Source organism: Papilio machaon, chromosome 8 (assembly GCF_912999745.1).
Source record: "Papilio machaon chromosome 8, ilPapMach1.1, whole genome shotgun sequence".
NCBI classification, from domain to species: domain Eukaryota; kingdom Metazoa; phylum Arthropoda; class Insecta; order Lepidoptera; family Papilionidae; genus Papilio; species Papilio machaon.
This window is the reverse complement of record NC_059993.1, coordinates 5,602,455-5,616,566: the sequence shown is the minus strand read 5'-3', so window position 1 is coordinate 5,616,566 and position 14,112 is coordinate 5,602,455. Positions and strand designations below refer to the sequence as shown.

The following is a 14,112-nucleotide window of genomic DNA, read 5'->3' as shown; positions in this document are numbered from 1 at the left end:
AACAAAGTATTTCGCATAAACTGCACATAAAAATAAAAGTGCGCTTCAAAAGTAATTATTTTTTCATTTACGATATAGATTACCGTCACCAGCTAGCGCTTGACGCGAAGCGCGTTTAATACCCGCTGGTAAAGATCAACGCTTCCTCTTTTATGCATATTTCATTACATAAGTATATTATTTTTACCTCAATTTTATGGTAAGAGTATTATAACGTAATAACGTGTTAATCACATAAGTGACCATAAATTACAATTAGTATATTTATTGCGCTTATCAGGTTGTCAGATATACATAGATGTTAATTATTTTTATCGAAGTATAAATGTAAATAAATAAGAAGAAATAGCAGTTAGGAGCCAATGAGTAGATACATATATTTTACTCGTATATCTTTGCTTTTACTAAAGTTATTTTTAAATATAAGTTCGCATAATCTACAATATTTTTTTTTTTAGGGTAGCAAACGAGCATGCGGCCACCTGAATTTGCCGAATAGCAAATGCCACTGCCCATGTAAATTTGCAAAATGCAGATGCGTCGCCTACCTTTAATCAACGGAGGCAGGGACACATAGAAAGAGGATATTTCCTTATAAGGAACGTGAACTAAAATTAGGTTTTAAACTAATTTAAACCTGCGTAGCGTTTTGGTAACGACAAACACTTATATGTTAACTGATTTGGTTGCAGTGTCTTAAGCAATATTTAGAAAAATACCAACATAACTCGTCTATCCTAATAAAATTCACAGTCAATAGAGTAGTCGGCATGTGAGCTGCGTCTTGGGCGTACTGTAACAAATGGTAATAAAATATCAAGCCATTGTTTGCGCGTGCCCCCGAATATCAAAATATATTCAACGATTTTTCGTCTCGATGATTTGAAGCATATTGCAAATATTATCTCATATATCATTTTCGTATATGTTTTATAAAAAAGTACTTTTATATTTGTTGATAAATTTAGATTTTTTAAAATATTGTTCATGTAAATTTTTTATCATACAAAATTTTTTATATAAACATAAAAATGCCACTTAGTGAAAAAAACATGAGAATTTTGCTATGTAAATAAATGTGAGATTACAAATTTTTGTGATTAAGAGTTTTCTCCATAAACAAAAAAAATGTTTTGAAAAAAAATATTACGTATTAACAATACATCATTCAATTAAAAAAGACAAAAGTGGTTTGAATAAAATCTAGCAGAGGTTAAAGCATAAATAATTATTTATCGAAAATGTTTTGTACTATAGTCGTAGATAACTACTACATTTTGTAAGTGTAGGCCATCTGTAGTGTCAGCTCTGTAGTCACGCCAACGTTGTTATATGATTGCAAATTCCAGTCATTGAAATGCAGAACGCAACGTTTTTAGATACGGTTCCTGAAGCCAGAATTACCATCGCGCAGAATGTTCAATAAATTATTTGACGCCTAATAAATTGGAAAATACCTATCAAGTTTGCAATCATTAGTGAATTTAAACATCTCTTAGCATCTGACAAATCAAATAGTTGTTTTGTGATAATAAATTTAGTAATAAACGCAATGTTCATAGCACGTAATCGAATAAATTGTGTCACCGTCACCTACATTGAGAAGCTTTCTACTGGAATCTGAATTGTGTTCGTTATAATGGATCTTTATTCAGTGATTAACGATAAAATTTAACTTTACTAAGTCAACGAAAGGGACTTTTTACTCCTTGCATTGTATATTACCACATGTGTTTTAAGTCAATATAATGCTGTCACAATATCTCAAATCTCCCTATTTTGCAAAATATTTGCAGCATTTTATAAGCCTTTGTTGACTGATGTTCATTTTTTCTTTATGCTTTATGCTTTTTTTATGTTTCCTTCTTAAGTGCTGTCACTCAAAATTACGAAGAGACAGACTGGCGTACGGGTGGGGAAGGCGAGTGGTCCCGACACTTACCTCCCATTCCCGACTCCTCAAGATTTATGTTAAGCCGAAGTGTCCCACAAAAGTGGGTCGCGTGCCGGAGGCGTTGATTCGTGTCTTTTTAAAATTGGAAATGGGGCTGCACGCTGCCTGAGCCGGCGGTGGCGGTGCAGCGGGAACTAGGTCAGCTGAGGACTTACGACATCGATGAGCTGGCTCAGCTTGAGCTTGATGCAGACGCGAAGTACGTCGGTAGTGTTGACTACAGGCCGCACCAGCTTGTTGTAGTTCGAGAGAAGGTCGTCATAGAGTCGCTTGGCGTCCGGGTTGCCGGCGGCGACGGCGCGCGCCAGGCACCAGCCCGTCAGCCACCACGCGAGCGTACCCATCAGCTCGCACCCCGCAGCGGCGCGGCCATCGTTACGTAAGGCGCGCGGGAGACGCGCGATCGGGCGCGGCGCGGCACTGACTGCTGCCTGCCAACCCCGCGCCGCCCGCATGCTACCCCCGCCCGCCCCTCACGCGACCCTCTCGCGCCCTCGCGCCCTCGCGCCCTCGCACCACGTCAAAGATTCGCCGCCCGGCGCGAGACTCTTTTGCATTTTGTCCGTGTTCCCTCTAATTAACACTAAGCGTTTTACTTCGGTCTCTGCATGTCGCTGTTATTATTTTTCATGCTATTGGCTTATGTCGTGAATATAAAAAAGCTTCAGAAAATGCTTATGTATTAATAACAATCACTGAACTATCCAATTATGATAGATGAAAAAGGGAAATACATACCTTAGATACGTGGTCACACAATGTTATGAATTCGTTTTTTAATAAATAAACGCAATGCACAGCAATTAGGGATTGCAATCCGGCGTCATTTTCAGTCCGGCCGGATACGACCGGATTCCCATCAATCCGGCCGGATCCGACCGGATCCGACCGGATTGATTAAATCAAGATGATTTTCGCTTTTTAGTACAAAATAAGTAAGTTAATCAAGTGTCACTGCACTTATATGTAGGTAGTTTATTAAAAATAATTCACAAATATATAAAATCGACTTTATTTCTTAACCAATGTTAAGACAAATAGACAACAAGAAAACAATTAAAATTTAGTAGTGTAGGTAACTAGTAATAATTTTACGACGTAACGAGTAGCTTAGTCTTTCTAGATTTCACTTTCACAGATAGATCAATTTATAAGTAACAATATTAATTATCAAGTAACTATAATATCTAATAGATACAATTAACCTTACGTAATTAACTGAAATGAGATCAAAATCATTATTAAAGTATTTGAGAATGCTAACAAACAAGTCTTATAGGTATTTATGATTATAACAGATACCATCATGATTTGATGACGAATGAATATTCGTTCGACAGATTCATTCATTTCATTCAATAATGAGTTTAGAACTCTTTAGTTTAATCAACTTACGATAAATAATTATTTTAAGTAATAATTGTAAAAAATATAAGTATTAAAAGAAAATCAATATTGATTTTGAAAATAAGATCGTAGAAAACAAATATTTTTAATTGTGTCATCAGCTAAACGACTTCTAAAAGAGCTGCAAATATATACGCACAACGCATTTAAAGTACCTACGCATGCAACAGCTATATTATTTTCCCACAAACTGCTAGCACCGGATCCGGTTTTCGGATCCGGTATATTGGTACCGGATCCGGTAACCATTAAATGATGCCGGATCCGCCGGATTACCGGATCCGTTTTTCCGGTTTGCAATCCCTAACAGCAATGTTCTCTTTGTTAATAATTAATTAAATATAGGTAGATTTAAGTATTCATTTGTAAATTATGTGACAAATTATACATTGTTATAGCTACTTTACACTCGTAATAAAATTAGCAGATGATAGAATGTAAAACAAGTGGATTGTGTTCGCAACCCTTACTAACACTGCTATACACACTAGTGATGTAACGAATATTCGCATTCGCATTCGCATTCGCCAATATTCGCATATTTTTCGATATTCGCATTCGCATTCCTATTCGCAAAAAACGATGCGAATATTTAGCGAATGTATTTAACAAACAAAAAGGAAATTATTATATGGTTGCATATGAAATGATAACACAACTGATAAGATTTATATATTTTTATTTAACCACACTTGAATTAAAAAAAAATATTATGGAACAGTCTTGGTAAGCAACTAAATTAGAAACACTTTCTCTTTTGTTCTTGTTAGTCTAATTAAAATATTAACAAAATCACAACTTAACTCCACCACAGAAAAAATAATGAATGTCCATGCCTTACATATATTTTGAAAAAAATCTAATTCTAAATTCAAGTATCTTTTGTGAAACAGAACTTCAGAGATCCAATCAAATCGAAGTATAATATTAATTTATAACCTTTTTGGCTTTAATTATATATTTTTCCATCCCACTATATATTTTCTAAGAATTAAATATGATAATGAAATATAAACTTAAAAAATCAAATAATGAATACTTGACTATTTGTAAATAAGCTTTTTACAAAAACAAAAAAATATTTATTTCTATTTAAAATTGGGTTAAATTTGGGAAATGCAATAACACCAAACTAACCTCAAATCAAAACAATACTTTTCGAATGAACTTTCTGTGACTAACTTCGTTCATTCAACCTGTATCGGCTCGGCTATGTTCAATTTAAACATGGCCGACACGAAATGTCAAACATTTTGCGCGCGCTTTATTTGAAATTTAACATTCGCATTCGCATTCGCATTCGCGAATATTGAAGATGAATATTCGCATTCGCATTCGCATTCGCGAATGTGAAAAATCCAACATTCGTTACATCACTAATACACACTATACACTTGAATCCGCATGCGCGCGAACGTGCGCGGACGTGCGTGTGCTATCGGCTTATCTACCGTTTTCGGTGCAATGGCGTCGAGTACTTTAAAATGTGCGAATTGCAATATAGTTATTAATGAACTTCTTGCATTTATTCAGAACAAGGCTGATGTTATGGATGAGGCATCCCTCATACGGCTATGCAGTGATAGTTTTATGGAAAGTGAAATATTAACAGCCAAAAAATTGCTTTTTGATTCAATTCCGACGTCCAAACGAAGAATACGAAAAAACAAAGGCAAAAATGCACGAGATATCGATGACATTATATGTCTTTTGAAACTTACTGACCCTGAGATAGTGCCAATCTTTGTGGCCCGTGATCTTCAGAAACTACCACCTGTTACGTTTGACCACATAGATGTAACGAAAGTGCTAAAAGATATTATAGTCTTACAATCGGACATAAAATTCTTCAAAAGTAACTGTGCCACAACAAGCCAACTACTAGAATTAAGAATGGAATTAGATAATCTCAAGAGTACCTCAATACTGCCCAATAATTATGATTTTATTAATAGAAGACGAGGTGGTTTTGCAGCTGATTTTGAAAACTTTGACAGTGGTCCTATGGCTCTGCAGCAGCATTCGGATTCGGGAAACAAAGATAAATCTCTTAAATCTCCTCCGCAGTCGCATACTAGCAATTATTCGCCTAAATATGCCGGTATTGAGAAAAATATGATATCGACGACACAAAGCATCGACGTCGCGACGCAATCAGCTGCTGGTTTTGTGCATGAAAGAAACGTCGCTAGCCCTGTCCCGCTCCCACAACGACAAGATAATGTGAGTCATACGTCATCTTTAGAGCAAGTCGTTAGCGAAGAAGGCCAAATAAACAAGCAATGCGCAACGCCTACTATGAGTAATAATCCCACTAACTCGAACGTAAACAATAATGTTTCGACTATTTCTCGAGGCAATGAGTGCTTATCGATGGCGGAGGTACTTAAAGCGAGTAACGAGAGTAATCCAATATTAAAAGAAAAAGAAAAATGGAAAGTTGTGACTAAGAGAAGGCAAAAGAAATCTACTGTAAGTGGAAACATGGGCAAGGCATATGTCGGGCCCGAAGGAAAGTTTAAGGCTGCCATTGTCAAAGTGCCACTGTACATATCTAATGTGTGTAAACAAACCAGCGAGAGGGATATTATTGCTTATGTTAAGGATAAGACCGAGGAAGATATAACTCTGTATAAAATTAACAGGCGACAGGAAAAGAGATACAACTCCTATAAGTTGTACGTTCCCAAAACAAAGCTGGAGGTATTTCTAGACAATAAATTCTGGCCCGATGGTATATCTTTTCGACGCTTTGTAAATGAAGCCTATGAGTCGAAGAATGGCAGATTAGAGCAAACATCGTAACACTTTATGGGTGACAAAAACAAGTACGAAACAGTTCAGTTCATCAGTTTTAACTGCAAATCTGTTAAACGTTCTGTAGATGCAATAAGACGTTTGTGCCAGACAGCTACCTTGGTATGTCTCCAAGAAACGTGGTTGTTGGACCATGACATACCATTCCTTGGTCAAATAAATGAAAACTTTGAATACACTGGAAAGTCAGCAGTGGACACATCATCAGGGATTCTGAGAGGGCGACCGTATGGCGGCGTAGCGGTTTTGTGGCGTAAACATGTGTTTGATTCGGTATCTGTTGTTAGCTGTGTTAGTGTACGTTTGGCAGCTGTGAAAGTGTCGCTCGGGGACAAACGTATATTGGTGTTCAGTGTATATATGCCAACTGACTCTAGTGACAACTTAGCTGAGTTTACTAATTGTCTAAGTGAAATCAGTGCAATTATCGAAAGTAGTAACATTGAAACAGTTTATATTCTTGGCGATTTCAACGCACATCCGGGTGAGTTGTTTTGTAGTGAACTTCTAGATTTTTGCAGCGAACAACAGTGGATTTGTGCGGACATTGAAAAGATAGGTTTAAACTCGGGTAATTATACGTATATTAGTGACGCGCACAACTGCCGACGATGGTTGGACCACTGTGTTGTCACACAATCGGCGTGGTTGTCAATTGCGGACGTGGGCGTGATTTCTGATGTGTATTGGTCTGATCATTTTCCCTTATGTGTAGAATGCAATTTGGATATAATTAAACCAAAGGTTAATTTTGCTAAATCGTTTTGCAATAAAGTAATATGGGGCGAAAGGGACAATGATCAGATAAAATTGTATCGGGACTTATGTAACAGTAAATTAAAACTGATCAATTATCCCGAAGTATTTGATTTATGTAGTGATAAGCACTGTAACAATGTAGAACATAAGCAAATTATTGATGAAATGTACGCAAATATTGTATCTATTTTATCGGAATCCGCTGTACAGAGTCAAGTCGAAACTCGGTCGCGCAGACATGCTGGCCGGATTGTTGGCTGGAATAAGCATGTAAAAGATGCTCACGGGAAGGCCAGGCTAAAATATCAGCTGTGGTTATATCACAACAAACCAATGTCAGGCGAAATTTATAAAGACATGTGTTCCACTCGAAAAATTTTTAAAAGCAAATTAAGGTGGTGTCAGAACCATCAGGAACAAATAAAGCTTGATATAATTGCTACCCACCACAAGGCTAACAACTTTCAAAAGTTCTGGAAGTCTACCAAAAAGCTAGACGTTAGACCGGGCCTCCCCGTGAGTGTTGGAGGGGCTGATAATCCGGAGGGCATTGCTAACATGTTTTTAAACCATTTTAAAATTGTCTCTCCACTTGGATCGCCTCTACGGGTGCTCGATGACGGACATTGTCGTGAAGCCGACCATGTGCGCTTTTCCGCAAAGCAGGTGTACAATACAATAAGTAAAATGACTCGAGGAAAGTCCCCTGGTCACGACGGTCTGAGTGTTGAGCACCTGCAGCATGCGGGTCCACACATAGCTCGAGTGTTAGCTATGTTTTACTCGCTGTGTATGTGTCACTCTCATCTTCCTACCGATCTAATGCGAACAATTGTTGTACCTATTATTAAAAACAAAACTGGAGACGTTGCGGATAAGAGCAACTATCGACCCATCTCGTTAGCTACTATCATTGCCAAGGTGCTGGATAGCCAGCTGAACGCGCGTTTAGACCAGTTTTTGCGATTACATGATGCGCAATTTGGCTTCCGTAGTGACCTGTGCACGGAAACCGCCATTCTCGGACTTAAGCATACAGTACAATATTATACAAGTCGACGTACACCTATCTATGCTTGTTTCTTGGATCTCTCACGTGCTTTTGACCTCGTATCATATGATATCTTGTGGAACAAGCTACGAGAGAGAAATGTACCAGTCGAATTGTTGCGTATACTTCAGTATTGGTACCACAACCAGATAAACTACGTTAGGTGGGCCGATAAGCTCTCGTCGCCATACAGTTTGAACTGTGGAGTTAGACAAGGCGGGATAACCTCGGCGAAACTTTTTAATCTCTATATAAATGACCTGATTGTTGAGCTCAGCAGCAAGAAAATTGGATGTCGCATTGATGACGTGAGTATCAATAACATCAGCTATGCTGATGACATGGTGCTGCTGAGTCCAACAATCAGGGCAATGAGAAACTTACTAGCTTGTTGTGAGTCATACGCTCTGACGCATGGCCTAGTATATAATGTGGCAAAAAGTGAATACTTGGTCTTTGGGGCAGGTGGTGGTAAATATCCAGAGGTCGTACCTGTAATTAAACTGAATGGTACTGAACTAAAACGCGTCTATCAATTTAAATATCTAGGTCATTATGTGACTGCCGACCTTAAGGATCAAGTGGATATAGAGAGGGAGCGTAGGGCGCTGGCAGTCCGATGTAATATGGTGGCGCGAAGGTTTGCTCGTTGTAGCAAGCAAGTAAAAGTAACGCTTTTCAAAGCTTACTGTCAAGTGTTCTATACGTGCAGCCTTTGGACCAACTATACGCAGCGGGCTGTCAGTGCTTTGCGCGTCCAATACAATAATGGATTCAGGATGCTGATGGGGCTGCCTCGTTTCTGCAGTGCATCTGGTATGCTTGCTCAGGCAGGAGTTGATGGATGCCATGCCATCATAAGAAAAAAGTCTGCTTCGCTGCTCTGCAGACTGAGAGCTAGCTCCAACTCCATCCTGGGCACCATAGCATGGAGATTTGACTCTCCGCTGTTACTAGGAATTGTTCGTAGATGCATTTCGAACAATAACCTAGTAACAAAATAATTTAAATATGAACTGTTTTATTTTACTAACATAGTCGTAGGATCTGTTGTTCTATTTTTATTTTCTACTAACACTTTATGGATGTAACTTGTCCGAAATAAAAGTTATTTTATTTTTATTTTATTTTATTTATTTATAAATATGATAGTCAATAGCGCATCGTATTTTCAGGCTGCTGTTTGTGAAGGCTTGCAGAGAAAGTTTTCTTTCTTTGAATGCGGCATGTCCATCTCACTTTACAATTTAAAATTTACTCTTTACATAATAGAATTGCAGCGGCGCGTTTAAATGTTCGAAAATATGCAAATAACTTTTAAAACTGTTAAAGAGCTTTAGCGTCCGTGACGAATGCTCTTTTTATTTGCGAAATATTATTTATTTTTACATTACTGAAGTGCGATGAACTTTTTCATTAATCGCACATTAAAATTGAATGCAATAATATTATGTACGTATTAAGTTTTAATTTATACTTGAATACGATATGGAGTGGAAATAAATTCGTAGTAAATGCTTGGCCTAGTCCAATGTTCACGGTGAGAGGAAAAGCAATAAATGTAATTTCGAGCTTTAAGCCCACGCTAGTGTTTGTTTGTATTCCAAAATTATATTTATTTTTACCAATGAAATATTGTGTTCAACGAAATTACATAGCGATGATGTCATGTAAAATGTATTACAAATCTTTCACTGCAATAGTGAGAACATAGAGTTTAGATAAATATGTACCAACCTTTGGAAATTTTATTCTAATTTATGTTATTTATTATTACGAAAGCCTGTGATACAAACAAACAGGGATATTTTCAAAATTCATTCGCGGTATTTACAAAGGATGTTATTACTTCATGGCCGTTTTCTTTTACCCTCCTTTTGTCTTTATTTTTTTTATGAGTGCACATTACCTTGCCTTTTTTGTTTTATGTACGTTTGCATTTATATAGTAAGTATTATATTTTGAAATCAAGTTGTGAATACGATATGTTTGTATGATTGTACATACTTAAAACGTGCACAAAACATTTAGTTACAAAACACGTACGCGGCAACCATTATCGCTAAAATCCGCCCTGTCTCTTAAATCCGCTTTTTGTTCCTCTTCTCTCGTATAAACCCGCATTGATGCGGATATTTCTGATAATCCTCTCACATATATTGTGTCCTACTTAAGGACATATGGTGCGATTTTTACTTATTCTATAGTACATATTGTTGCGGTCTTATATAATTACTCCATTAAATTAAAGGAGATTAATTATATAAAAACTCCATTAAATTAAAGGAGACCCAAAAATAAAAGACGAAATCTTTGGTCATCTTTGGTTTTGATGTCAATTACGGTTTTTTGCAAATATATAAAACAGTTTGATCTTTATTTTAGAAAATTGCTTTTATTAATTTAAGGAAATTTGTAAAAAAACAGTTAACTTTAGGCTAATTGAGCGACCAGCAGATACACTTTGACCCAAAAATTGTATTTATGCTTTTCTAAACTTTGGCATTATAAAAATGTGGTTTTGCATAAATTACTTAATATCGATGTCTCCTATAGGAATACTTCCATTTTGTTTAGAATCTACATAGATTGAGTATTTTGGTTAAGCAACTTTTGGGAGTAATTAAGCAATAAGATCGCCGCCCTACTATGACATTTTTAATGAATTTTAAAGATGAAAAAAGCAAAAGATCACGTTTGTTAAGATAATTTTCAATGTAATTTACACTAGAACATAGATTAATTAAAGTATCGAAGCTGCGAAGATGATCCTCGACCCTTTTAAAGTCGCACAAAAACTTTGTAGCCTGTAAAAGGACTGTACAATATTGTTTATTCTTGTATTAACAGACCACAATATAAATAATATAATTACAATAGTAATGGTAACGTAATGGTTGGTATTGTAAAAAGATTTTTTTGGTCACGGGAAAAAAAAAGTTTTTATATTTCCTGTGACAGGTTGACTTCAAGACTTAAAGTTATTGTACCTGATATTTTACCTAAAAAAATTATAAATAAAATAAATTCCTGAAAATTGTTACTTTTTCATTTTCATAAAAGAAGTGGTAAATAACGTAGCGATTTGTTATCATTCCAGCTAACTCATATATTAAAATACAACAACTGGAAAAAATAACATTACCCTGAATGTATATTTAATTCGAATTAAACGCTTCGTCAGCTCCGGTTCTTTCTCTCACTTTATACGATTTTTTGCAGTTGATGCAAACTGAAGGGGGTCTACTTACGGGCACTTAGAGATAATGATGTCTTAAGATTTTTCACTGCGTCAAAAGACGGTATTTAGTGAGGCGTTTTAAGTCCATTACACTTAAGTGTTGTACTGATAGATACAACGTCTGGTTCATGTAATATTTAAAATAATAAATAAATCGTACACGAAAAAGTTTGAAAGTGAAAAGTATTTAAACACTTTTGACTAACTCGTTCCAGGTCGTTCAAAAAAGATAAATACTATGACTAACTAATTACTGGGTTGCTTAGTAGTAAAATAAGTTGGTCTTAAATACATATAAAATGTGAGAAGGTGAAGACAAAGTCATGAGAAAAAGTTTGTTAAATAAAATAAATGCCTTCACTGTTTGAATATAAATGACTTGGATGGACAAAAAGACGATCGCTAAGCAATTTGAAATGTTAATTTTACGTACAAAAGTTTAAAGTGTTTATGAATGAACGTTGCGATACGGTATTGATTTTCAAATTGTTTCATTGCTACTTTATTTTTAACTCATATAAAAAATGATTTAATAATTTAAACAGAAAACTTTGTTACAAGATCGAAAAGAAGCATCAAATATTCCGCGTAGCAGTTTTCAGAACAAGCAGACATAAATCTGACTTATCATAAATAATATTTATATCGCTTTCAAAGCGTTAAAAGATTAGAGTTCAAAACAACATTACATCATTTAGAAATAAGTTCAATGAAGCACAGATTTATGGTCAAATATACAATGTACTCAATTTTTTTAAATGTAAAAGTATATTTGTAACTTTACTTCATTAGCTTCAAAAAAGAATATATCACGTAGCGATTTTGATTGAACAATGAAAATGCTTTCAGCTTCTTTTTCAATTTATTGACATTATCGCTACGCAAGTCATTTGCTGACCATGTTATTTTTATTTTCAATTGCAAAAATTTTAATTGGAAAAAAACTGGCAGCACAAAGCGCCCTCAATAAATCTGAAGATTCTTTTCAAACTTTTTATCTTCGTTCATCGTAATTCAGTTCGCTCGGACATTCTTCTCAATTATGATTTCAAAATTCTGTATACTGTTCCAATACAGCACTTTAGCTATATCTCCATTCAATTTTTCTATAAATGTAGTGAACCCATAATTTCCCATTTGACACCAAAAACTGGTAAGATAAATGGAAACAAAAAATATTTATCTTAATTTATAGTAACACTAACACATACTCGTAATTACTGTCACTACTGAACTTATATTACAAACTGTACAAACCTTTTATAAATTTTAGTTTCAATTTTCTAAAATTTTTATAAAGGACATAATTTACATTCATTCAACCAATTCTTTCATACTTGCTCCTTTGTGAGGTATGTAAGAAAAAGAAAAAAGGGGCTACTAAAGTTACACTAACTTCGATACAATTTAAAAACATGTAACAATATTCTTATTACAATATCGGAAATGTTTAACCATTTTAAATCGTTTATTATTTCACTAAAATTATTATTTCGTAACGATAGCGGCTTAAAATTTAATATCTGTTGCAAATGTCTACCAAATTTTTACAAATTTTATTTTATTTTTGCGTCCCTTGGCTAAGTATTAAGTTCCCATTACACTTAGAGACTTATAAATTCATCTTTTTCGGTCCCTGTGGGAAACATTTTATTGTTACCGTATTACATTTTGTAATTGAATTTGTTTTAAATTAACTTAAATATTTGCGTAGTAAATTATTTCAGTAAAAAAGTATCAGAAAAAATCTTTACATTCGTTTCTTTAAAACTTTTATAAATAGAAAAACGTTTTTGAGTAATGTTTCAGTTACTTAAGAAATCCTTCAAAACGTTTCTTTACATGAGTTGCTTTAAAATAATAATAAACTTTATTTATTGCCATAAAAATTAAATAGAAAATTATTTCGTTTTTAAGACGTAGGACAGAAAATGTTTAAAAAGTCTCGTTTTGGTTCGACGTTAAGATAAGATATCAAAAGATTTATAGAAAGCATTGCGGAGGGTCGCGTGTCGGCGGCGAAGTACGCCTCCGACTGCCATTACTACATAAAACATCGCCGCTGTGCGTGTCCACGATTCTGTGGTTGAAAGTGTTTTGCTCTTTTTTAAATTATTCATTTTACTATCACTAGCTGTTTTGATATTTAACGAACAACTTAATTTATTTTTGCTCCCTCTCGCCTGATATTTTTAAATATTTAAAAATTTAATAGAATCATTATAAAATATTTGCTTTTAGATTTATAAAGTCAAAATTGTCTTGGGGCATTCTGTGAGATTATAAAAGCTAGTGAGCAAAATAAAGTTACTGAATAAACGAGGAATAAGTCTTTGTTTTTTAAACAAAAAATTGTAATTGTTAACAAGAATTCAATATTTCCACATAGCAGAAAGTGAAGGTGAAACCGTGTTGGTATAAACTTCATGTTCAGCACAAAACCACTGTATTTACAAATAAAATTGCCTTCAAATTCACAAATTCACTCTGTAAAAGTAGGACTTCGCTTTGGATATCAGTCAAACGACGCCGCTTCAAATGAAATCTATATCGAGAAAAGTTTTTCAACTTGCATATATGAATCATTCAAATAATATGAATGAAGTTTAAAATGTAGGTAGAGTATGAAGATGAAGAAGTTTAAAGCTGTGTTTGTTTAATTGTTCTTATTGAGCAATTTTTAGTCCTTATCTAGAAAAGTTATACAATATAGTATTTCAATAACTATTTAATGTAGCTAAATTGCGAATATAATAATGAAGGAATATTCTATTAATCATTAAAAAGCTAAATCGAGTGTAGCTCGGGTGCTGTATAAAAGACGATGCCAGTCGTATTATTTACAGATCGACGACGGGGAAAGCAATAAACTGGGAGGAACGG

The 14,112-nt window shown here is 34.9% G+C and overlaps 2 protein-coding genes across 2 annotated transcripts in view; one reads left to right on the top strand and one right to left on the bottom strand.

Moving 5' to 3' along the window:
- Window positions 1-2,409, bottom strand: part of LOC106717413 (acetylcholine receptor subunit alpha-like) — a 49,467-nt gene extending 47,058 nt beyond the window's left edge. The window contains exon 1 of the mRNA XM_045679077.1: window positions 2,110-2,409. Coding sequence (XP_045535033.1) covers window positions 2,110-2,409 — 300 coding nt within the window. The remainder of the gene's footprint in view (window positions 1-2,109) is intronic.
- Window positions 2,410-6,166: 3,757 nt separating this feature from the next.
- Window positions 6,167-9,025, top strand: LOC123721179. Its single transcript, XM_045678922.1, has one exon. The coding sequence runs from the start codon at window positions 6,173-6,175 to the stop codon at window positions 8,990-8,992; it is 2,820 nt and encodes a 939-aa protein (XP_045534878.1). The 5' UTR covers window positions 6,167-6,172; the 3' UTR covers window positions 8,993-9,025.
- The last annotated feature ends 5,087 nt before the right edge of the window (window positions 9,026-14,112 follow it).

Coding starts and splice junctions, on each gene's coding strand:
- LOC123721179 (XM_045678922.1), top strand. CDS start 6,173: ATGGGTGACAAAAACAAGTACGAAACAGTTCAGTTCATCAGTTTTAAC.